The sequence below is a fragment of the Lottia gigantea genome (assembly GCF_000327385.1).
Source record: "Lottia gigantea unplaced genomic scaffold LOTGIsca_45, whole genome shotgun sequence".
In the NCBI taxonomy this organism is placed as follows: domain Eukaryota; kingdom Metazoa; phylum Mollusca; class Gastropoda; family Lottiidae; genus Lottia; species Lottia gigantea.
Genome location: NW_008709577.1, coordinates 1791059 through 1817690, shown reverse-complemented (window position 1 = coordinate 1817690; position 26632 = coordinate 1791059). Strand labels below are relative to the sequence as shown.

Sequence of the window (26632 nt, the reverse complement as noted above, 5' to 3'; positions counted from 1 at the left end):
CTAATTAATAAATTCAACCTCTGTCTCGTGAGTCAGTGAGCTAATCAATAAATTCAGCCAATGCCACGTGCGTCGGTGAGCTAATTAATAAATTCAGCCAGTTCTTCGTGAGCCAGTGAGCTAATTAATAAATTCAACCAATTCCTCGTGAGTCATTGAGCTAATCAATAAATCCAGTCAATTCCTCCTGAGTCATTGAGCTAATCAATAAATCCAGTCATTTCCTCGTGAGTCATTGAGCTAATTAATAATTCCAGCTACTGCCTAGTGAGTCATTGGGCTAATCAATAAATTCGGTCAACGCTTTGTGACTGAGTAAACATGTCGACTGACGACTTAAATTAACGGAGTAAATTCAGCGACTGATCAGAAGCTTATGTCGGTTTTTTCTTTCATTTCTTACTTAACTACACACATCATGACAGTAATAAGTAGAATGTTAACAATTTTGGCAGCCAACTGCATTAATGATATAAATAATCCCCATGGCATGTTGCATCCAAATGGTATAGAACGAACAACTTTCTTTAGAACTATCAGTTCCATATATTTAACAATACTATGTAAATGATTCGATCTTGGCATAATTAAGGAACTTTAGTCAAAAGGCTTGATTTGTTTATATTTGGAATGAACTAAATTAAATGAGGCATGCTAATAGATTACATTTTAACATGCATTCAATTATTTTCACACCTTTAGAATCTGACATAACTATAAGTATTGAATATCAATGATTTTCACATCCCTAAATTCTACGCTTGTTGTTAGTTTCCATTAACACTAAAGCGATTGAGTTGAGTTCAAAGCTGTATGTTTATTCTCTTTTCGTTCATGCTGTTGTTCTTGTTTGAACGTTACTCAACACTTCACGAATCGTGTTCATTATTTACATGTACATAATGATGTATCTAAACGTCTCACCAAAACCAATTTAATCACAGATTGTTTCGAAATGACTCAAGTATACCAATTCGTAAAGTTACAGTTCAGATTGGTGGACTAAAGGTATATTTTCTACTACATCTTTCTAATACATTAGATACTGCTAAATCTCCATCATCGTTACACTGCATTTCCGTTGTTATTCCCTTTAACTGAAGTCTAAATGCTGCTTTACTGGAAGAATACACCATCTTCTGTCTGACACTTGCTACTTCAGGACTCCTATAAAAATATAAAAAATGTCATTACAACAGCAAAGAAAAGATATGGATGAAATAAGAAACCCTTTCCTGACACCCAAAAAAATTGTTTTTTACTTTGTCACCTAGGCCAGCGTTCTTTATTAGAATACTTCTCTCATTTCACTTAAAAAAAAACAAGTGATCTTGTTCCAGAAAAATCGGGTACAGAGAGGTCCTGTGAAGACCAATCAAAACGTGGCCTTCCTACAATAGGTGTATATTGGAAACATATAAAGCTCCAAAGAAAATCTAAAACAATTCATTTTCAAGCCAATGTATATATTAGCAACTATTAAACGTACCATAGAAAAAAGACTAGTCTTTCTTGTGGAACTTGTTCTTGTAAAAACTGAACATCGTAAACACCATACCTACATTGTTTCATGTTTTCTGCAGCTTTTAATTTATTTACAAAATCAGCATAATTTCTGTCTGAAATTTTAAACGGTCAAGGTCTAATACTTTTGTTCGACAGAAAGAATTGTAAAATAATTTAGAAATGTTGCTGTTTTAAAACATAGTGGAAAGTGAAATAAAGTAGTATAATTAGGGCGAGAACTAAACTCCAAAATGTCAAATACTTGTTTTTTGAATGGTATTACATGTCTCAATATCACTTGACATAATTCAGTATTTTTAACTACTGCTAGAACACATAAATTGATCACAACTTTTCAAATGTGAAGAGTATGTGCCTCAAACTCACCTCTACCCCCTATTTCATCTATAACAATTGATTTGAGATCATCTGAAACTTTATAAATTATGTACAAATATCGATGGTGCATTTTTATTTCCATAAATGCTTGGATACATTGATCATCAACACCAACTCCTGACGACTGAAAAATAGATACGTAGATATAATATTGTATAATCTGTTACTGTCTGACTAGAGTTGATTTATAACTGTCTTACTAGATCTCAATCTGAATCTGATCTAGATACATGACTGTCTTACGAGACATATTACTTGTTGATAGATATATTACCGTCTTAAAAGATATATCAATGTATATTACTGACTGATTAGATATATATCTGGCTAGATATTTTTATATTCTTAGTAGATACATTACTGCCTGACTAGATATATTGTAGTCTCGGTAAATATATTACTGACCGACTAGATTTATTACTGTATGACTAGATATATTGTAAATATATTACTGTATGACTAGATATATTACTGTATGACTAGATATATTATTGTCTGGTTATAAATATTATTGTAGATATAGACTAGATACATTAATGTATGACTAGATATATTATTATCTGACTTGATGCATTACTGTCTGACTACATATATATTACTGTATGACTAAATTTATTATTGTCTGACAAGATGTTTATTTTCTGACTAGATATATCACCGTCTGACTAGATATATGACTCTCTGAATAAATACATCACTGGCTGGATATTCTACTCCCTTACTAGATATATTATTGTATGACTAGATATTTTATATTCTGACTAAATATATTATTGTCTGATTAGATATATTATCGTCTGGCTATATATATTATTGTCTGACTAGATATATTACTGTTTGACTAGAATTGTTATTGTCTGACTAGCTATATTATTGTCTGACTAGATATATTACTGTTTGAATTATTATTGTCTGTTATTGTCTGACTAGATAAACTAATGTATAACTAAGTATATTATTGTTTGACTAGAAATATTACTGGATATATTATTGTCTGACTGGATATATTACTGTATTATTAGATATTTCATATTTTGTCTGGATATATTATTGTCTGGCTGAATATATTGCTGCCTTACTAGAAATATTATTATCTGACTAGATACATTAATGTATAAATAGATATATTATTGTCTTACTAGATATGTTACTGTATGACCAGATATATTATTGTCTGACTAGATATATTACTGTCCGACTAGAATTATAATTGTCTGTTATTGTCTGACTAGATAAACTAAGGTGTAACTAAGTATATTATTGTTTGACCAGATATATTACTATCTGGTTAGATATATTACTGTCTGGCCAGATATATTACTGTATGACTAGATATTTCATATTTTGTCAGGATATATTATTGTCTGACTGAGTATATTGCTGCCTGACTAGAAACATTATTATCTGACAAGATACATTAATGTATAAATAGATATATTATTGTCTTACTAGATATGTTACTGTATGACTAGATATATTATAGTCTGATGAAATATTATTGTCTAACTAGATATATTATTTTCTGTCTGACTGATTAGATATAATACTATCTGAATAAATTTATTACTGTCTGGCTATATATATTACTGTCTGGCTATAAACATTACTTTTTAATAGATATATTACTTTCTTAAAAAATATATATCGACATATATCACTGTCTGATAGGTATATTACTGATTGATTAAATATATTATTGTCCGACTAGATATATTGCTGTATGACGAGATATATTACTGTATGACTAGATATATTATTGTCTGATTAGATATATATTATTGTCTGACTAGCTATATTATTGTCTGATGAGATATATATTGCTGTATGACTAGCTATATTATTGTCTGATTAGATATATATTATTGTCTGACTAGCTATATTATTGTCTGATGAGATATATATTGCTGTATGACTAGCTATATTATTGTCTGATTAGATATATATTATTGTCTGACTAGCTATATTATTGTCTGATGAGATATATATTGCTGTATGACTAGCTATATTATTGTCTGATGAGGTATATATTACTGTATGACTAGCTATATTATTGTCTGATTAGATATATATTACTGTATGACTAGCTATATTATTGTCTGATTAGATATATATTACTGTATGACTAGCTATATTATTGTCTGGTGAGATATATATTACTGTATGACTAGCTATATTATTGTCTGATTAGATATATATTACTGTATGACTAGATATATTGCTGTATGACTAGCTATATTATTGTCTGACTAGATACATTGCTGTATGACTAGATACATTACTGTAAGACTAGCTATATTATTGTTTGACTAGAAATATATTGCTGTATAACTGGCTAAATGTAACACACAACGTAATGGCATAATCTACATCTACGTGTATGGGCTTCAGATATTCTTGTTTAAATATTTATTTAAATTTAACATACGTGGTAATAAGAGGAAGATGTATTTTCGATTTAGTTTATTCGTAAACATTTTGTCAGTTTTTTTCAATTGAAAATTATCAAATAATAAAGTTTTGCGCTTCTTAACAAGGCTTTTTAACAAGGCTTCTTACTGCCTTTCATTGAAATTCATTATTAAAGGAAACATAAGAAGAATGTTCTTTTACTTATTATGATATTTATGTTTATCGTGGGTTTTAAAACATTCAGTTATAAATATCTCGTAATATATATTAGGTCTATTTCCTACAGTGTATATCTACTTTTTTATACAATCAAAAACCATATGGAATAGATAGACTCTCGTTGGTTGTTATAATATTAATACAATTCATCTGGCACTCAGCCCATTCATTCCTTTCTTACTAGTCACTGCTATAGGTATTTCTCCTGACGTCTATTAAACAAACCTAACGTTCGTGTCAGTAAGAAGTTGGTACCGGTACTACTAACAGTTCAAAAATATCTGATTTTGTACATTATTAATCCCTTTTTGTTTTTATAAACTTATGAAATTATAAATGTAATCGTGTAATAATGTCCAAGAAATTTCTGCTTTGAGCTACCTTGGATCTAAATGTTCTTCGTGAAATTACTGCCTTAAGGATTATTTTCTACCTTTATTGATGCTAATTTGGGAACTTTATTTTAATTGTTTACTTTATCTGTACTGCTGTTCAGCAGATCGCTGCCATTGGTAACAATATATTTTACTTTCTGAGTTAACTTATTGTTAACGTGGGCTGAAGGATTGGTATGAGATACACGTGACTATTTGAACAATATCATACTCAATGCCAGCCAGCCACACCTTGAATGGGTGATCTATGATGCATTACAGATGTATATTACGTATATCTTAACCAAGGTCGATTACACACCTTTCTGGTTATATCATATTTACGATATATCGCTTATTATCATAGATCTGGACCAACCAGTATTAACAATTTATTAAATGTCAGATCCTAGATTTTACCTTGGGTATTATTGCTAACGTAGACACAGTTGGAACTTTTTCAAAAAGATTCTTCTCGTGCACATTTCAGTTGATTTTCTATAGATATATAAGACAAAATACATGATTTTATGATTTATCACAGTCACTATGGTGTGATATTAAAGTCTTATATTTATTGAATATTTTACAACAAAACTGTAGCCTACTCTTAGATTAGATCGAAAGTAAAAAGTATTTTGAGTTAATACTCATTTCATAAAGGCTCTTAAAGCTGAAAAATTTGCTAGTTTAAAGGACAGCTGTGCTATTTTGGAGGGTTGATTTGAGTCTTGAATATATATCAAAGTCTTCAGAAGTATTAGAAATCTACGAAAATAGCGTAATTCCTTCAAAAATATTTTACACTAGGAAATTCTCTTCCTATTTCTATATTTTCTTTTCTGTATATTATGGCATTGTCTCAAGAAAAGACTACCCGTCTTTTAAATTTCAAACGTGAATAATTCTGAACACACATGGATTTGAAGGCTCAAGTTTCGACGGTGAGCTGTGAACTCTCTTATTGATCGGCTAAGGTACTAAGGTACGATTGAACAAAAAAAAAATGGCGCATCTGTCCCTTTAAGATTTACTACAGCAGTCACTATGGTGGTATATTAAAGTCTTAACTGTTGAATGTAAACCTACAACCTATTTAACATGAATTAAACCATTAAGTTCAGTAATAAACCAGATTTGTAAATATTTTCTCTAAGATAGAAATCAATCAGTAATGTCAAGTTTTTCTGTAAATATTTTGATGCTATGCCAAGGTTATTTCGACTTTATTTCACAAATTAACCATTTAGAATGGGAACAATTATAAAACCATTAGAAGATCTAATTAGATTACTAATGATGATGTTATTGTCATTTAAAAGAATTAATTGAGATAAACAGATGATATGGCACAATCTGTAATTGGATAAGTGGGCCTATATCTATCAAACGAGTTTCTTAATGTTATTTTTAAAGTCAGAAGGCAAGGTAACCAAAAGTAATAATGGGACTGGAAGATATAAAAGATGCAAGATTATAGTTGTCTCAAGATTTGATTAATACAATGTCAGCATTGAGTCAATTATAACAATATTTATGTTGGGCTTTGGTTTTTCTCTTTCCTTTTTCTCCATATTTATCACCCAAAACCAACGGTTCTATCGATGTTATCTATTAACTTTATGTATAGCAAAGCGACCTATTAACACCCTGTCTTTTATGTATATAGTTTTGAATATCAAATACGTAGGTCAGATAAATAGATTAGTCCACACAAGTGACAAATTCTTGAGAGGTATTTTAATATTGTTAAATGCCAGATTCTAAAATCTAGAAGTCAAGCCAAAATTTACTTTTTAAAAATATACCTAATACCTTCTCTACAGTATAGAATTAGATAATACAATTGTTTTAATTCATATATAAATTGTCTTTCCAAGTGGTCACGTTGTGGTCAAATATAACCTATATACGAACAAAACCTGACTTGAAAGTTTATCAACTCGATTTCTTTTATAAATTGACAAACTAAATCCTATTAGGCCTATGCTTCAGAAAAGCTTTGATTGTCCTATGGTAAGAAATTCCATTGGATTTTCTTTATCTGATCAATAAGTTTTAGTTGATTTCCAGTCTAGACACAGTAACCAGGTGTTCTAATCAAAATACCTTTAAAGGTAACACGAGTAATTGTTTACCTGTTCAAAATCTAATTTTAGAATTAGTCGCAGGTTACTACATTTTTAACATTTGTAAAATTTTCAATTTCTAGTAAAATTTCTATGCTTACCATGTTTGAATATTGTTATATGTAATCCAGGTAGTAATCCTTTGAAGTATACCGCTAGTACTGATATAGTGACCGTTACTTTCACGTTCTATACTTATCTCTTAATTTCACTATAAAAAGAGAGTCGAGGGAAATAGGTGAATTCCTCGTTAGAACTTTGAGCTATAAATAACTTTTAATAATTATTCTCGTGCCACGTTGGTTACCAAACTTTCAATAAAGTTATTAAAATCTTCGATATCTTCAACTGTCAGGAATAGTGCCAATTATTCTACACAGAGGGCACTGATTATTTCATCACTTCTTACTATTAAACAGTGGTAGTAGGTGAGCCACTCAGTTTCCTGTTTTAAGTCACCTTATTTGGATATCCTAGTTCAGAATCCTATTTAGAAAATCTTTAAGTTATAAAAATAACCAGGCAGTAGGGCCATCAGTCTGACAAAGATATTATGAAACAGTTGTTGGCATTATTTTCACACTGGAACAGTCAGAGATAAGATGTATTTTGTCTTAAATTTTTTATCACGTAGCTTAGAATATTCTCACCTGGTTTAGATAGAATTAAAAATAGACAATGTTAGATAAGTTTAATGTTAGGCCAATGTGTAGTTATTTAATGTAAACCTAATCCTATATAAAAATTCCACGATATCTGTTAAACAACAAAGGTTCTTTTTCTTACTTTGAAGAACAATGATTTTTTTTTTACAGATAGAAGTCCCAAGAATACGTCATATCAGTATACACTATTGTGACTGTTATTAAGAATACAGTATTGTTTATAATAGATGTTTATCTTATTGACATAATAAACATATTTACACCCCAGTCAATCAGTAGAGATTCGTAAACAACAAATATGCAGTATGGTGGGCTCTATGATACTATGGTCATTTTGTACACAACCCAATCATGACAGTGGCAGTCATGTAAGCATCAGCAGGTCAAGAAAGCATTATTAAGCATGTCATTGTCAAGTAATCGTAAAATCATGGCAGCATCATTTGTCCATGGCAGTTTCATGTAATCATGACAATGCCATTAAATCATGGCAGCACCATAAACTTATGACAGTACGACTAAGCCAGGACAACATCATTAAAGATCATGATCAGCACCTTTAAATTATGATTAACCTAAGCAGTATAATTGAGTTATGGCATTTCCATTAAATCATGACAGTAGAAATAATGATTGTCATGTCATGTGATCATGATTAGATCGATTAACTGAAGATTAAGAAGTGGTAGTGTCATGTATGTCAATAAAGTATGTCCCCTTGAAGTAATGTCTATTTTATGGAACCATACAGTCAAAGACCTTTCAAATATTGAAACCAATAGTCAAGACAGTATCCTGTAGTCAATCAATTAATATATTTTCAAGACAGTATCATATTGTTAAGACATGTGATCAGACCAGTATTAGACAATCCAGGTATCATGTAGTCAAGCAAGTATCAAGTATGATATATTCAAACCAGTATCATATAATCAAGCCAGTATCCTGTCAATATCATGTAGACAGTATCATGACTGTCATGATCAAGTCATTATCCTGTAGTGAAATAAGCATCATGTTGTCCAGTCGGTTTCAAGCCAGTATCATGTAGTTTAGTAGTCATGCCAGTATCATATAGCAATGTCAGTAGCATGTACCGGTAGTCAAGATAGTATCATGGAGTTAGGCAACTGTCATATAGACAGGTGTCAAGCCAGTATCATGTAGTCGAGATGTTATCATTTACTTAAGACAGCATAATGTAGTCAAGACAGTATTATGTGGTCAAGATATTATTATGTAGTCATGACAGTATTATTTGGTCAAGACAGTAGCATGTTGTCACGACAGTATTATTTGGTCAATACAGTATCATATAGTCAAGCCAGTACCATGTGGTAAAGACCTTATTGTGTAGTCAAGCCAGTATCATGTAGTCAAAGTATCATATAATGAATACAGTATCATGTAGTCAAGTCAGTCACATGTAGTCATGCGAATTAGCATCATATAGTCAAGCCAGTATCATGAAGACAAGCCAGTATCATGTAGTCAAGACAGTAATCGATAATGTAGTCAAGACAGTATCATATAGTCAAGACAGTATCATATAGTCAAGCCAGTACCATGTGGTAAAGACCTTATTGTGTAGTCAAGCCAGTATCATGTAGTCAAAGTATCATATAATGAATACAGTATCATGTAGTCAAGTCAGTCACATGTAGTCAAACGAATTAGCATCATATAGACAAGCCAGTATCATGAAGACAAGCCAGTATCATGTAGTCAAGACAGTAGTCGATAATGTAGTCAAGACAGTATCATGTAGTCAAGACAAATTCATGTAGTCAAGACAATATCATGAAATCAGACCAGCATTATATAGTCTTATATAGTCAGTGTCATGTAGTCATGCAAGTATTATGTGGTCAAGCCAGTATTATTTAGTAGGCATTATCATGAAGTCGATACAGTATCATGTAGAGAAGCCAAATATAATGTAGTCAAGACGGTATCATGTAGTGAAGCAATCATCATGTACATAAACTAGTGTCATGTAGTCAAGCTAATATCATGTATTCAAGCCAGACAGTATCATGTAGTCAATACAGTTTCATGTAATGAAGCAAGTCCATGTATAATATAATAAGCATCATCTAGCTAAGTCCATACAGTATCATGTCGTCAAAACATCATTATTCAAGGCATAAATTAACATGTTATTTTGCACAATATTCTAATCAAATTAAATTGAAAAACAGGGAGAGAAAACCATTTATATTCTTTATATATTTATGTTTTATTATTGCACATAAAAATATTTACAATAAATAATGTTAATTATGTGATATGAGTCAATGTGGTATGTAATGAACAATTCAAATTAGTCATAATACAGGAGTTACATTTTTGAAAATACTTTTTTTTATATAAATTAACCAGTTTGTCCTAGCCAAACAAGAACCACAAACCAGAAAGGGTTGGGAAATGTTCAAAATAGAAAAATGAAAGTAGCAGTAGGCTAAAATTTAGGGCTTCTTCAAATAAGATTTCTTATATATCAGTTAACAATTTACATACATTCTAATTACAATACAACAACAATTACTAATGTAATTCTAGATTTTGATAAATATAAATAATAGAGAATTCTATATAAATAATTCTAATTGATATATTGGCACACAACGGAACGTTAATAAAATCACTAACCAATGGTAATACATTTAGGACATGCTTGGGATCAAAAACTGAACCTGAATTTAATATTTCCATTATAGGGAAGATGGTCAGCAAAATATTTTTTTATCGTAAACCATGCTTTAACTTCTAAAACAGAACTATATATATTACATCTGATACATCACAAAATCAGACTTAAGATCAAAAAAAGTAATCAGTTCTGCTTAAAATAATTAAGATTAGAATATTTGTATTCATTTAGGCACATCCTGAAATAATGCTGTAAAAAACTCTGCCTCTGTCATTTTACATCTATATTTGTTGACGATATCTTGTATTTGTAGTTTTCTTCTTACATGGGGTGGCTGATATCTAAAACACACAACAAAACATTTTATCAAAGGTGGAAAGATATTTTATGACTTTTATCCAAGCCTTTTATACCAGTATAAACAATTTGTTAATTTCAAAAAAATTGATATCAAAAAGAACAAATTCATCATCATCATTATAGACATATCATACTTGTTTCTAACATTTGGAAAACTTGGTATAATACCTGTTATTTTATAGGAAAGCTAGTTTGAGAAACAATACTTACGTTTCACTCTCCAGTCTCTTTCTTCTACAGATATTAATAGATGTCTGACGAACTAATGTACCTAGTGTTCTTCTACTAACTACCATACCATCTACTAGTGGTATAGCCATAGTCATTCTAAAAAACATACATATTCTACCTCTAATTCACAGATCAGTCAATTGTCCTAATCAGTTACCAATTCATAGAGCATCTTATTCAGTAAAAAGTCATAAAAACTCCTCATAAAATAGGCCCATCGTTAACATATTAAATCATATCAAATTCAGTTGATTTTTAAGGCACACTAAAGGGAGACAACTTTACACATTTACCCTTGAATTGAAGCCTATTCTAGCTCATTCAAGGAATCACAAGGAATATAAATCATGTTCTACTTACTTTGTGACATTTTTCTCATGTCCTTGCATATGTATTCTAAATAAACCATTTTGTAAAGCATGTATAAAGATAATATAAATATCTTTTTCTGATTGTTTCTGTGATAGATGTTCTTGACCAGTGCTGGTGATAGTCTGAATATCTCCTGAAAGGTAAAAAAATAAACCATATTCGGTGCATGGATGGATGGTAACTGATATACATACAGGAGTCTGGAGCAGAAGGTAACACCAAAGCCTGATCAAATGTCAACCACCATTTACCCTATGACCTCACCGCCCAAAAGGGTCATCATTACCACATTATCAAACTGTATTAAGACAACTGAAGTAACTGCTGTGCCATCTTGAAAGTAGTTCCCGCATATTTGAGCATAAAAGCACAGTGAAATCCAAAGACACATACCTAAAGGAAAATTTTCATGGTCTTCAAAACTCTCCAGCCAGACAACAAATATTTTAGTATCAGGTCCAACCATTTGTCCAAGTTGTCGACCATATCTCTTGCCTCGACTACCAGTGTTAGAGGGTATTTCTGGAGGGGAACTGGGACTCTCTCTAGTTGATCTAACCTGATTTATTTTACTAGCATCTAATCCTAATGATTTAGGTTTAGTTACGAATGATTCAAATTTATCATTTCCAATACTTCTTGTTGGTGATTTCTCTGTTATTATAAAAACATGAATAATTCATATACACAAAGATATACAATAATAACACAAATTATATCTGAAGATATAAAGATATAACTTCTGTTTCTACAAACTAGCTAATAACAATTCAACAATTTCTCAGTACAGAAAATATAAAAAAAACATCAAATAACTGTATTTCAATATTTTATTTTATTTAACAGACACAACACAACCAGTTCATACTATTGTAAACTAATGAATATTCATATTGCTTGGTACATAACTATTATTTTTACGACACACATAATAAACTATAACAAATAAATATATGTAGTAAAGTCCATACCAGAATCTGAACAAGAGTTTTGTCGTAAATGAGTGGCATCAGGTGATGGTACAATAAAAGCTACTTCAGATGAAACATCAGCCCAATATAAAACTTGTTGTCTACCATCATATATACTACCTCCTGTACCAGTTTGATAATCATCTTCTATAATTAGAAACATCAAATATTATCAAAGAATATAGCTTACAGAAAATATAATTGCTTAAAAAAGAAGCAATATGTAAGCCACAAATGATATGAGATAAAATCTGACAAGACTTTTTTAAAATGCTTCATGGTAACCCAAGATATAAATTATAATTACCATCAACATCATCACTATCTATTATCTTCCAACTAGTAGAAATATGTCCTGTCCAACCAGCATGACGTCTCACATCTACAGGCCATCCTAATGAGTGGAGAAACTCTAAAAACTGGGGCTGAACTCTTGAATGAGATGTCTATAAAGAAAGCAAATAGATAGTGAAAGTCTTATAAGATTACCATTAACATTATACAGATCAATATCAAGAAGGTAGACAAGACAGGAACTATATACAATTCTTTCATTTTTTTTATATTTTTCCATAAGCATTATAAAATACAAACTCATATAACTTACAACATTATTGATTATATCTGAAAGAGTTCTTTGACCAGGTTTAACATAAAATATATGAACTGTATCATTATCTCGACTAGGTATACTATCTAGTGATTCCATATCAGTAAACATAGCTGTATTAGTTGTATCTAACATCACTAAATCTGGTGGTAGACTAGAGTTAGCTGGTTCCTGTAGAATAAAACATACATTATTCTCTTCTATATGGAAAATCTATTACTTAATGCTGCTGCATCAGATACAATTGCTTTCAGCTACAATTGACTTGATATAGATTCTTTCCTGGAAGATTGATATGATACTAAAATTTGAGCACTTTTTGTTAAAATTAACCCTGAAATAAAATCTTGTATCAATTTTTAGTCCTAAACTCTTGAGTCCAAATCATACAACTACAATATTACTGTGGCACTGCAGGCTTTCTTCTGAAACATTTGATATAAACTCAGCTTTCCTTTTCCTTTACGTCACCCGATATATGTTTTTATCATACTATGCCTAATAATGTATTTCCATTCTACTGACCTTTAAAGCCTCTAAAGATAGAAAACCATAATGAGATAAAAATAATCTGGCAGTCTGATATTCCTGGGTTATTCTAAAAAAACAAAAATATAGTATAGGGTATACTGAAATAATTCTGATATGTAAGTAAATAAAGACTTCTTCAATAACTTTGGACAAGACAAGACAAGACAAGACAAGACAAGGCAAGGCAAGACAAGACAAGACAAGACAAGACAAGACAAGACAAGACAAGACAAGACAAGACAAGACAAGACACAAGACACAAGACAAGACATTATGCCTACATCAATGTCTGTAAATTTCTAATAAAAACAAGAGTTTTCCCTGAGGGAGTGTGTTTTTAGACACTCAGAAATAAATGGTTTATTTAATAAAGTTTTATTATTTAAAACCACATTAATGTGTGGTCAGATAAGAACACGACATCATAGTATACTTACTGTGGTTGTTTACATTCTGTTTCAGGATTAGGATAAGCTGTTTTCTCCTTTTCCTTACGAGAATGTTCTGCTAGGTCTTTCTCAAATATCACTTGTTTCTCTATAAATCCTTTAATAAGATCAATTTCTGGTTTTTCTTTTTCAGTTACTAGAGATTCTAGAGTTGGAATACTTTCATCTCTACAATAAATACCAAACACGTCAATTACAACATTGTTTAGACATACTATTCTGTTTTGAGTGTGCACACTAGTAGCATTGTAAAATCATTTCATGTGTGGTCACCACAGTTGAACTATTGCAAGCCACAAATAATGTCAAACCATCATCCACAATCATGTACATGTATATGGATTTTACTGAATATACACAGTCATCTGCTGGACAAAGGTTGGAATCTCTCAAAGCAAAAAATCACTGTTTTAGGGCTTTCAACTTTTTCGGTCTATATCTAATGAATTTAATTAACTTGGGTAATAAGATTACTTACGCTTTACAAGTAGGTATTTTATCAACACTTTCAGGGTAGAATCTATGTTTAACATTGTGTTTTATACCAACATTATCTTGTGGTACCGGACGACTTGGTTCAAATAGATGCGCCCTTGATGATATCTACACCAAAAATGAAAAAAAAAAAAATTAAAAACTGTAATAGAAAAATTCATAATTTGGCAAAGGGAACATTATTTTGATGCTCTTCAAATCCTATGATATAGTTATTGGCCAAGTTTAAAATCTAAGAGAATGTACATACCTTCTGTGCTCTAGGGGCATGACGTAATTGCATTGTCCAAGCATGTCTACCAAATGGACCTCTAATTAAAGCTGTTACAGTAGGTAAAGGATCTAAGCAATAAAAGAAAATAATTCGAACATTATTGACAATCATTTTTTCAATCATAATATGCTCCTTTTTGTTAATTCTAAACATACAATTTTCATAAAGGCATCTGTGTAGTATAATTTTGGTAGGTGATGTTATATCACATTCTGGTTTGTCTTCTGTTCTCATATTCTCATCCATGATTGTTTGATGACAATATAAAGGTTAAGACTCAAATCTCTTATAAACTTTTAAAAATACCTTCAATATTGCCCAGTGGTTGCTCTAATAAACCAACTATAATAGAATTATCTATAACATAATAACGAAATGGTGTTCCATGTTCTGGTAAAGCTGAACCTTTAGCATATTTTAATAATGATCTTTCATCTAACAATGAAAATAGAGATTCCGGTCCACATGGTGGTGGAAACGCTCCCTGAAATACATGAAAGGACATATGCAATAACACAGGACTTGGTAAACTGATTTCACATTTGACAGAACTTTATCTTAAGGTACGGGCACACAAATGGTAATGGTCGGCGATTTATGTTGCAGACTCGAATCTTGAGTAAATCTTGTGCGTGTCCATGCTTTCAACAGGATTTATAATATCAAACAAGTATGATATTTGTCTCTGATAGTTTTCATTGTCTGCAAGATAGACCGTCGACCAAGACTGTTTGTGTGCCTGTACCATTATTGTTGACTTACATCATTGAAAGAAAAACAAGCTAGTGATCGGATGATTGAATTTGAAAAATCATAAAATCACAGAAACCATGGCAGAATGTGGATCATTTCAATATTGCAAGTATTTCAAAATTGATGTATTGAGCAAATATGGTCAAATCAACAGCCTTGTTGAGCACTATTTTAAGCATGAAAATAGTTTGTTTTATCATAGATGATGAGATTCCAATGGCTTAAGGAACCAGAGTGTATGAAGTTTTTTTTACATGAATAATATGAACATACCACTTGATCTATAATACATGTCAAAACAGCTTCTGCAGCATCTTTAACTCTCATAGAGGCTGGCATTAACTGTTTATCTCCCTTGAATTTAGGTGGATCACTTACACGATTCTAAAATATTTCAAATTTAAATTTTTAAATCCAAAAAATAACAATGATCTGAAAGTAAATTTTGGAGCAACTTTACCCATATCAATGTTGAAGGTAACATATTAATAAATTGAAAGTAATAAAATTTGTCATGCAACGTAAATGAGAAATAAAATTAAAAGTTGATAATTGGTTATTAATATAATCATATTGAAATTAATAAACACTAATCCTATTCATTCATTCTTTTATAAAATAAAATAAAAGTATAAAAATGCTATGAAGTTTGAATTATTATTATAGAAGATTTAAATAAACAAGATCTAAAGCACACAGAAATAATGCTAGTTTATGCACACAAATGTTTATTTTAGTTCAGCAAACAATTAGTTTCACAAATAGATTACTTAAAAAAAAAGCCAAATGCATTTCTTTTCCTGATTCAACACAAAATTACAAATCACTAAAAATATATCCAGTGACTTCGGATTAATCAACATAACTACAACTAATATCATGCAACAAGATCACACACTAGTACTATCTTTTACTACACTAAATCCTTATTCCAAAAAATTTCCCTTTTTTGATCTAAACAAGAAAGGAACTTTGACAATGAGTTTGTAAATGACCATGTCTTTGGATACAACCTGATAATAATTTTGTAGTCTCTGTCATGGATTTTGTCTTATCTACTAGTCCTAGCATACTCCAACTTTTAAATTTGGCAAAGGGCAGTGGCTTACAAAATAAAATGGTTGACAACTTATGCTGGGTCCCTACCAAGTGGAATATTATGTCCTTATTTACGAAAAAAAATGTCCCTGATTATCTAATTGAGCAACAAGCAAAGAAACATTATCTATTTCATAGCAAACCCAATTTATACTAGGACAAAGTCCATAATGAAATGGGAAAACAATTTCCCATATATTTCTGGTTTGGAGCCTTGCGGAATCTTATATAACGCCGAACAAATATCTGTCATTGAAAAAAATCAAAAGTGAGTTAGAATTGATAACTTACAAGCACAATAAAAATTTTTTAAGCTTAGTAAGAACTCATAAAGCAAAATTTTTGACATATTAGAAATTTCACAAACAATGCATATATATATATAATTCATTGCCATTTCATGATGATTTTTCTTGTACATTTTATATCAAAGGCACACAACACAATCATCAAACAACGATGAACCATTTTATTAGGCTGACAAGAGGCTAAGATGTGAGTTGATAATTTATATTGCAAGATACTAAAAGCTGAACTGGCATGAACTACAAGTTGACTACAAGAACACCAAGCCATATTGAGAGATACATCTACCTTTGTTACCATGGCAACAGATTTACTTTCTTTATCTAATTTAGTCTTCATTATGTGGTTGTCTCCTACTTTAACCTGTTATTTAGTATAGGTGTGCAATTAGAAATAAGAAGCAGTAGCAATCTTAAAATAAGTACTGTGTGCTGATTGGTTGTAATCTCAGACACGCCATTCTAAGAATATTTGACCATATTTGGTCAGAAATAAAAGCAAGAGGTGAGATGTATTGTTTGTAATTGAGTTATTATTTAGTGAAATCAGCAGTTATAAATTCAGCCTAAAAAAATCAAATCCTGAGCCACACACCTTCAATAGTAAGTAAATATATCGAATACGTATAAGCTTAAAAAAAACATAAAACAAACAATATCTTTAAAATAAAAGTGAATTTGTCTATGCTATCATACCACATTGAGCAAAAATCATAAACTCAAAAGATGAAAGCATAAAATATTCAGTGCATAATTAATAAAAAAAACACTTTTGATTTTGGAAGTCAAAATTTAAAAAAAAATAAGCTATAAATATGCTGACAATGTTTTCAGCAAATTGTCAAGAAAATAGCTGTGGCTCTATATCATTAACTGAAAGCCTTGAATCATACGCAATAAATTGGCAGAAAATTACAAATCAAATTGATGCAGCAATGAGCAAATTTCTCCCTGCAAAAACTGGATCAAGATGTCAGCAACATGATCAGCATTATGAAAAAGATCAGTTAGAGTCTAAAATCATTACTGTATAATTGCAGTATGATACGCAGATTATCAATACCTAGTAATTTACAAATTTCATTTCTGGCTCTAAATATTTGAGAATTTGCAGCCTCGCTGCAGTATAATTGGGAATGGTTCAAAAGCTATGAATCAATTCACATTAATGTGCCACAGAATTTGTTTACAATTCCTTGGAGACTATTACATGTAAATAGTGTATGAAATTGGAATTGTCTCATATAACAGATTGTATGCAGAAATAAGCAATGTATCAAATGTCTCAGATCAAGGGAAATTTAAAAGCATTTAGTGTCTGGATATTTTGAGCAGTGGAAAAATACAACCAAAGCTATAACCGCTGTTGAGAAAACTAGTTACATACCTGAGATTTAGAGCCTGATATTCCCAGTTCAACCACCTCCAATACAATATGTAAACAATCTTTATCATACAGTAAACAGCTATGTTCAACTAGCCACAACTGTAAACATTTAAACGTGGCCACAATAACAGAGTGGAGATCTCTGGTATGATGTTGAGCATGGCGATTACATTGATTAGCTATAAAATCACAGATCCATTTCACTGTACGTTTACACATCAATAAGTTAGGTGGTTTAATGGAGACTTTAGCTAGCCCTGCCAATAATTCTATAGCAGCTAAAGCAGTATTTAAATCTGAGATCCATGATGACATCAATCTATTACAAACTAATGATGTTGCTTGACCAAATAAACCATAGGCAGTATCTGAAATTCAAAATCATACCTCAAGGAAAGGCAAGAGAAATTCCCAAAAACTGATATTGTAGTTCAACAGTCTACCCTATGTTTATTCTATTTCTCCACATGACAATGATCAACTTTAACTTTAACTACTGATCAGCCAAATACATATTTAAGTTTATTCATTCTGAAATATATCTGTAGGCAATGGTCTTCTAATGATACATTTTCAATAGAGCATGAATTGGTGGTAAATCTATCTCTTGTTAGAAGCTTAAAAAATATATATAAAAGTTTATACCCTGATCTTTAGGATGATGATGTAATCTATGATATGATGTATCTTGATAACTTGAATCTGTAGAGGATGTATTAACACTTGTACCACTCATATCTATAAATATATTATTTTAAGCTTCAGGAAGAGTGTCAGAAAACATCATATACCGCAAACTCCCAAGTTATATAACTTAAAGTGTATGATGTTAATGTTATGTGAAGTCACATGACACCAGCTAAATTGCAGGTTGCTCAAGTAAAATATCATTCAATCATCTACTAAGAAGAGCAACCACTAGTATTGATTGGAGGATTGTTCCAAATCAATCATTCCTGATGAATCATAACCATACAAACTATTTTTTCACAAAATGCTTATTCCTTCATATACCTATAACTAAAGTAATATGACATAAAACGCATGACATAATGTGACATTACATGGTAACAACCCAACCACCAGCCATATATATCACCTACTATTTGTTGTGTCTGTAATGAAAGGGAAAGGTTGTATTATAACAGACAGTAAAGATACATACCAGCATGGACATCAGTATCAGATATATCTTGTTGTGGTTGTAAGGTGATCTGTTCAGCCTGTTCACTTGTAGCTAGATCTTGAACAACCAACATTAATCCACCTAAAAACAGTTATTCATAATCGTAACATTGCATGATTTTTTGCATAGAGTACCTTCATTACAGCAACAAAAGTCATTGCTGGTGAAAATATAGTGTAATAGTGATAGATGCCAGAAGGTAAGGTTGCATATTATTATGTCCTTTTGGTTGATATTTCAGTATAATACAGAAACAGACTTAAATAGGTTTCAGCATCATATAGCGTCTAAAAGAGTTTATACTAAAATATTCAACTTATGATTGTCAGACCCTTGATTACAAACCTAACAACATCTGTGTATTGGTAGAATCTGTCTCTAAAAACAATGCTTTCTGTAGAAGATCTATAATTCTAACTTTCAATGATATAAATGAAATAGATCTTTGTTCTTCTTCACTGTCAGGATTAGACATTATATCTGTAATCAGAACTCATATTTTAAATACTGCATCATGAGATTATAAAAACTACAAACTACTAGACAAACTTTTCCTATAAACACTTCATACATAGCCATTTTTATAAAAAGTAGATTAATTTTCCATGTGAAACTACTAGCTTGTAATATTTATGCTTGATTTCAATACAGTTTGATAAAATAATTCCATATATTTAGAATGTAAAGGTAGATATAATATACACAAAAGAAGATGTACATATACTTCAACATCCAGTAAAAGTAGATGATATTTCAACAAAAAACTTTAGAATATTTTCATCCAATTTTGCTTTCAAATGCGGAAGGAAAATGCTTAGGTTGAATAAATCTAATGAATAAAATGCAGTACCTTTAATCTCTAGATCTTTAAAATGTAAAGGTAGACATAACATAGACAGTAGAAGATGTACACAGGCTTTCCTTAGTTCAACGTACGGTATTTGGTCACATAATCTATAAATTTAAACAGAAAATAAACAAAAAGGTCACCAATATTGTTCATTTGAAAAGAGAATTGGAATCTGATGTCATTTGCATAGTTTAATATAGATGGTGGTTGTGACCATCAAAATACATCTCTCTTATTATACCAGTCAACCCAGCTCTGTAAAGGATCCTAGCCAAAAAAGCTTTGACATATGTTAGGAAAGTCTTTGGAAAGCAAAGAACGGTTGCATCTATTTTCTTATTGCTGAATAAAATAAAACTAAAGCAAACTGAAAATTAAGTGTCTGCAAAGTACCTTGTGGCAGTATTTATGAATACTTGAGAATATTTTGGCATTCCTGTTTATATTATAATACTACCTGAAGTGTGGTGTATTAGAAGTCAGAATTAATTCCAAAGCATTTAAGAAATAAGGCACCAATATCTGTATACCAGCTAGATCCACACGTAATAAATCACAAGAATTAAATAATAAATTAGATAGCACTTCTCCACTAATAGTATTCTACAAAAGAAATATACAGATATGTATGTAGGTATACCACAACAAAGAAGAATTGAAAACAGTTTACTGTTAAATGAATTTTAGGTGGTTTCCTTGTGTGATGCTGACAGCATCAACTTTAGGTGATTCTTGCTAAGGCTGCTAATGTAAGGGTCTTTGAGATAGTGACATCATAAAACACTCATGTTTCAGTAGAAATGCATGAACCAAAATTTGTGCTATCAGTATCTCATTAAACCCATAAATAAAGAGTTTTAACAGGACATGAATTATCAGTTGAAGGCAAAATAAATTGAGTTTGTCTTCAGAAAAGCACACATCTTATATTATTATTACACAATATTTACCTCCTCTGTCTGTAAGCCATAAAACATGATGATATAGAATCTAGAGTAATATACAGTTTGTATATCTTCACCAGTTTTATGAGCTGAGAATATCCTACACAATGTACCACAAGCTTCAGCTCGACCTGTTTCATACGTATTATCATAGATTATAACAGGCTCAGCTGCTGTCTGCTCTACTGACACTGAACTATGTTTAGATTCTATGAAAGAACTTGTTCTTCGTTGGGCTTTTACTGGAATATCAAAAATAATATGGAAAATGTAAATGAAACACTAGACAAATATCGACATTTGGACCAATTAATAGAAAGAGATGATAATAGTATTCCAAAAGGTTGCTATGGAACAGAGGAAAACTGTATGGGTAGATGTTGATTGAAGGATCATGCTGAATATTGGTGACTGTTCATACAGACACAGTTTCAAATCAAACTAGATAGTTTAATCATCAAGAAGGTAAATTTGCGAAAAATTCATTTTGTACCTGGTGCAGCATGACAGCCATATAACTTGACACCAGCCAATGCTGCATCAAATAACCAAGCACTGAATAAATGTAGTATACTGTTACAATGGGGTCTAGTGGGAGCAAAAGCACATCTAGCATCTAATGATAACACTGCTGTTTCTTCAATTGGTACAACTACTACTGACTTCAGAGCTGCTGCTTTAGCTTCCTTGGATGCTGAAACAAATGAACCGCACATTACATTTTTCTCCTAAATGAAGTTATTCATTGGTTTGAATAGCGAAAAATATTTCAAAATTTTGCAACTGGTTAACAGATACCAACACCAGTTTGAGCCATTCCTATAATGTTGAGAAGATATCGAGTTGAAATATTCAGAAACTAAACATATCTTACCTCTTTGAGCCAAGGAACCAGCAAGAACAGCTATTGGATTACCACCAGGTTTACGTTGACCAGGAGGAGTTGAAGGTGTAGCTAATTTACCACCTGCAGATTGACTTCCAGATGTTCTACTTTCAGATTTCACTGTCTGTGGTACTCCTGTCAAAATATTGATTTGATTTATTTTCTTATTATATTGCTCAAGTATTCAAATCAGATTGCATATATAAACCTAGATATCAATTAAAATTTTCTTTGAATGAAACTAATAAAAGAACATATTCTCTAGCTTTGAGATTTATTTGGGACTTGGCCATTACTATGCATGGTCCAATCTTACTCTGACCCTACTATTTGATTATAATTATCAGAATTGTATTTATCATAATAAAATTCATTGACCCTGATTTGAATATCTTAAGCCACATACCAAGAAAAGAGTTCACCATGACTGATACACCTTTCATAGCTTTATGAAATATTGAGGGTAACTTCTGGAGACATTCATGGTGACTTGGTTCCACTACAGCTTCATTATTTAGCGCATATTGTAGAAATAACTGAGTCTGACTGATAATTTCAGGGTGACACAAGTCAACAGGGTTCTGTATAATGTGAAGAAATCTAAACCATGTCTGTGCTATACATTCATTGGTCATACCTTCTGGTATAATTTGTACATCATCATTCTCAACTGAAATGCAATTCTAAGAATGTAAATCTATCACAATACAGACAGGTATCAAAGATGTGTGTATAAATAAAGAATGTAGGCAAATTTTGAATCTGAATCTTAGCTTTATCATTATTATTATCAATCATAATGACAAAGTTATTCATGCTTCAGAGAGTTTTTTTTATCAAGTCATATATTAGACTGTAAAGAAACAAGGTTAAATAGTATTTGTATACTCACTTATTACTAGTTCTGGATAATCTGGACCATGCATAATTCTCAACAGTCGGGATGTAAGAGCAAAATTGACTTTATGCCACTGTAGGACAAGTCCTTCATGATGTCTCCAAGACTGTGACATATTTCTAAATGTTTTCCATAATGAAGGTGAAGGGAAACATTTAGTACAGGCAACTAGCCATATACCAAATAACACTGACAATACTCTTTCACATAGATTATCACCAATATCATCTGAAATAATAATTTAAATATTTCAAACTGTTCTGTTTATGTTTATAGTCAATGAAAGATATTCAGATATTTCAAAGCATAAAACAAAGTTTTCTTATAAACAAATATCTATAAAGCAGAAGTGATATCTACTAAATTCTTAGGTTTTTACCTTAAAACATCTACTTTCAACTGTAATGTAATGTGATGTGATGGAAAACAATCAAAACGTGCTGTGCAATTCTCAGTGATTTTATGATTCTCAGATAATAACAATTTTACTCTTTATACTTCAAATTGATCATTTACACCTTGCAGTTGAATGCCTGGTGACTATATGTATCTAAAATCTACATAAGTTTCTCCACAAAAAAATATTGTACAAAATTTGTTAAAGGATCAATCTACAACCCTATCACTTAAAAAAAGATATTTCCATGAATGTCTAAAACATAAAACACCCAAATGATCTCCAATATGATTCCCACTATTAGCTATTCTACAACAAAAACAACAATAACCTCCAATAACCTGATTCCCACTATTAGCTATTCTACAACAAAAACAACAATAACCTCCAATAACCTACTTTTTACACATGCAAAATAATTTCAAATCTTTATAATTCTTTTGAATGTTGATCATCAACAAATATCAAAATCTCTTTAAATATCAAAATTTGGTATATATGAATACATGTTTGTGGCATAAATATAAATTTATTTTTACAATATTTTGATATTAAACCTTATAAAAATATGTTTAAAATATAAATATATTGTTTAAATATTAATATATGTTTTCAATATGTTGATTGACAGGGTATTATGATAAATTATTTGAATCATCATGCTGTATCTCAGCATTTGACAGAGCCTATTTTTAACATAACAAAACAAATATGTATTGCCATACTAATATTGATATAGGTTCAATATCAATATCATAAGTGATTTATAATTTAACAAAATTTTTCTATTTTCAGTTGGGATATATATTTATAAATAAGCATTATATGAACATTAATGAAAGAACATTAGCAATAATAATAATGTTGATGATTTACACACATTATAACATACAGTCTAGCATATAATATAGCAGACTATATCAAAAGTATACAACAGCCACAAGAAAACTAATCAAAGCCACAACAATGATGATTAAAATCAATAAGGTACTAAAATGATTTGTTCTAAATTCAGTGTATTTAAAGTGAATAGCTCTGTGAATGGTAGGCCCCTCAAGATTCCAATAATGTGACGTGAAAAACTCTGATTGAAGATTCTCATACAAATGTATAACACTCGCTCTCAAAGTAATAGCTTGTAATAGATGTTTGTGATAAATAAGATATTAAGTGGAAAAAATCAAAAATATTGTGAAGCCATTAGCATTACAACACAAACCAAGTGAAAAAATTTTGGACACAAGAAACTTACATGAACTTAATCCAGTATCGTCTGTTAGAAAAATACAGAAAATTCATGCTATTATTATTGTTAGTAAGATAATAAATACCCTGGTTCAATATAGGGTCTATGTCAAATGTCAAGCATAATTCTGAGCCTTTTTTAATTCTAATAAGTAACTATTTTTCTTTGGAGCACAGATATTGTGGAACTTCCCTTCAACTCATGATATTAAAGATCACGATATATTAAAGTTATTTCATGATAGCTGTATCCCATATGAAAAAGGAAACTCAAAAACTCATTCATCTTTAATTCTGCTCTAAAAATATAGAATTAGCTTTGACATTTCTTACTACTCACACAAATACTGAAACTAAAACATTAAGAACTATCCACACAATAAAACACGCCTACATTCAAGTTTAGTATCAAATTTAGACACAAATGATTCAGACATTTCTAAAGATAGGCCTTACAATGTCAAGATATTACGAACTTCCTCTTATACCTTACAAAAGGTACCTGCAATAGCCACCTTTTTTATTTGTAAAAGTAGCAATCTGAATTGGATTGTAGAATAGTAAATAAAAAGTTTGTAAACAATTAGTCATTAATGTATACAGCCAGCCCTGATTGCTTGACGAACAAACCAATCAACTACATTCTGTGATACAAGAAAGGGGACTATAGCATTCCAGGTATAAGACAAAGTTTGTAATAGCTTGACATTGTGAAGATGGCCTTACGATTGACTTCATAGTCATAATACAATTTGATCGTCAATATGAAATAAGAAAAATAATTCTATGCTACCTTTTTCTGTTGGTGGAGAAAGTAAACTATCATTAGCTGCTAATAGAAATTTGAGTAAAACTGTCCAGGTATCACGAGATAATATACTGGATTCTTTAGCTACAGTTTCTATTGTACGTAAAACTCTATGACATAACATAGCTTGTTTATTTACTGGATCAACACCTAGAAAGAAAAATATTACTGAACAATATACATACTTCCACTAATCAATTCATTTTAATTTGTTACCACAGAAAATTTGTATCACTGACTTCATCTAATGCTGGAAACTCATGTTCAGATATAATAATCAAAAAAAAATATTGGTCCCATATTGGGAATAAAAGATATGATAAGCAATATCTGTAAAGTAAAGAAATACCGGTATCCAACTATTATGACAATTTATCACAGTAACATCATCTATATTATTACAATGAAAAAATTACCTGCACCCGAACGTGGTTTAAATAGATTCAATAAATGATGTAATATAACTTGAGCATAAGGATTAGGATCATCCACTATTGACCGAGGAACACATGGTTTAGGTGTTACTAATGCTGTTAACCATTCACAATATATATTTACACAATCTTTTATGGTGTTGAGCTCTCCTAACGGTAATCCCAGACCATAACATAGCACCTATGGAAATGACAAACATATGACAAAAAATTAGTTTTAGTGAAAAATTCCAAATACATTTCATAGGTAGCATTTATATCATCAAAAAATAACATGATGTACCTACAAATTTCACTGTGATTGTATAGCAGTAACATATCATTTCACCTTCTTTGCTTAGCGTTAAACAGTACTATAAAATTGAAACCATGACTTACTTCCATAGTCCATTTAACATCTTTATCTCCATCCAATGTACTTGGATCTCCATTACTGGCAGATATACTCAGATTCTGAGCTATTGGTTTAACAACTGTACAAGCCACATCTCGCCCTACAGTATCAGGAAATTTATGTAATACTGACTGATTCCCTTTATCATAATGTATTTCATCTTGTAGTGAGGCCCATTCAGCATACATTCTGATGTATAACTAAACTATGGCCCAGCCACTTTATAAAATATCCATTTCCTCTGAAATAAAAATCATATGATTGAGTAAAACTAGCCTCAAATAGAGACCAGCCTCAAATATTACAAAGTGGATATTTAGCCGTGAACCAGTTTAGTTTCTTTTTCGCTATTTTACTGGCACTTCCGTTTACCCATGCGCATAATAAAAATCAAAACAAA

General features: G+C 30.8%; 2 protein-coding genes across 2 annotated transcripts; both read right to left on the bottom strand.

The window, feature by feature from the left end:
• Positions 1-725: 725 nt before the first annotated feature.
• Positions 726-7214, bottom strand: LOTGIDRAFT_164500 (hypothetical protein). Its single transcript, XM_009061007.1, has 4 exons — positions 7138-7214; positions 1894-2029; positions 1490-1619; positions 726-1167 (listed from the first exon to the last, which is right to left on the bottom strand). The coding sequence occupies exons 1-4, from the start codon at positions 7138-7140 to the stop codon at positions 990-992; spliced, it is 447 nt and encodes a 148-aa protein (XP_009059255.1). The 5' UTR covers positions 7141-7214; the 3' UTR covers positions 726-989.
• Positions 7215-9923: 2709 nt separating this feature from the next.
• Positions 9924-26420, bottom strand: LOTGIDRAFT_233979 (hypothetical protein; the record flags this gene model as incomplete). Its single annotated transcript, XM_009061006.1, has 29 exons — positions 9924-10695; positions 10925-11041; positions 11306-11450; positions 11711-11971; positions 12289-12435; positions 12596-12734; positions 12896-13069; positions 13424-13496; positions 13867-14046; positions 14357-14481; positions 14624-14715; positions 14954-15131; positions 15674-15784; positions 17093-17167; positions 17399-17434; positions 18191-18558; positions 18836-18928; positions 19356-19457; positions 19722-19856; positions 20227-20330; positions 20684-20829; positions 21177-21412; positions 21664-21864; positions 22045-22191; positions 22463-22726; positions 22949-23182; positions 25390-25554; positions 25821-26019; positions 26217-26420. The coding sequence occupies 29 exons, from the start codon at positions 26418-26420 to the stop codon at positions 10578-10580; spliced, it is 4569 nt and encodes a 1522-aa protein (XP_009059254.1). The 3' UTR covers positions 9924-10577.
• Positions 26421-26632: the final 212 nt, after the last annotated feature.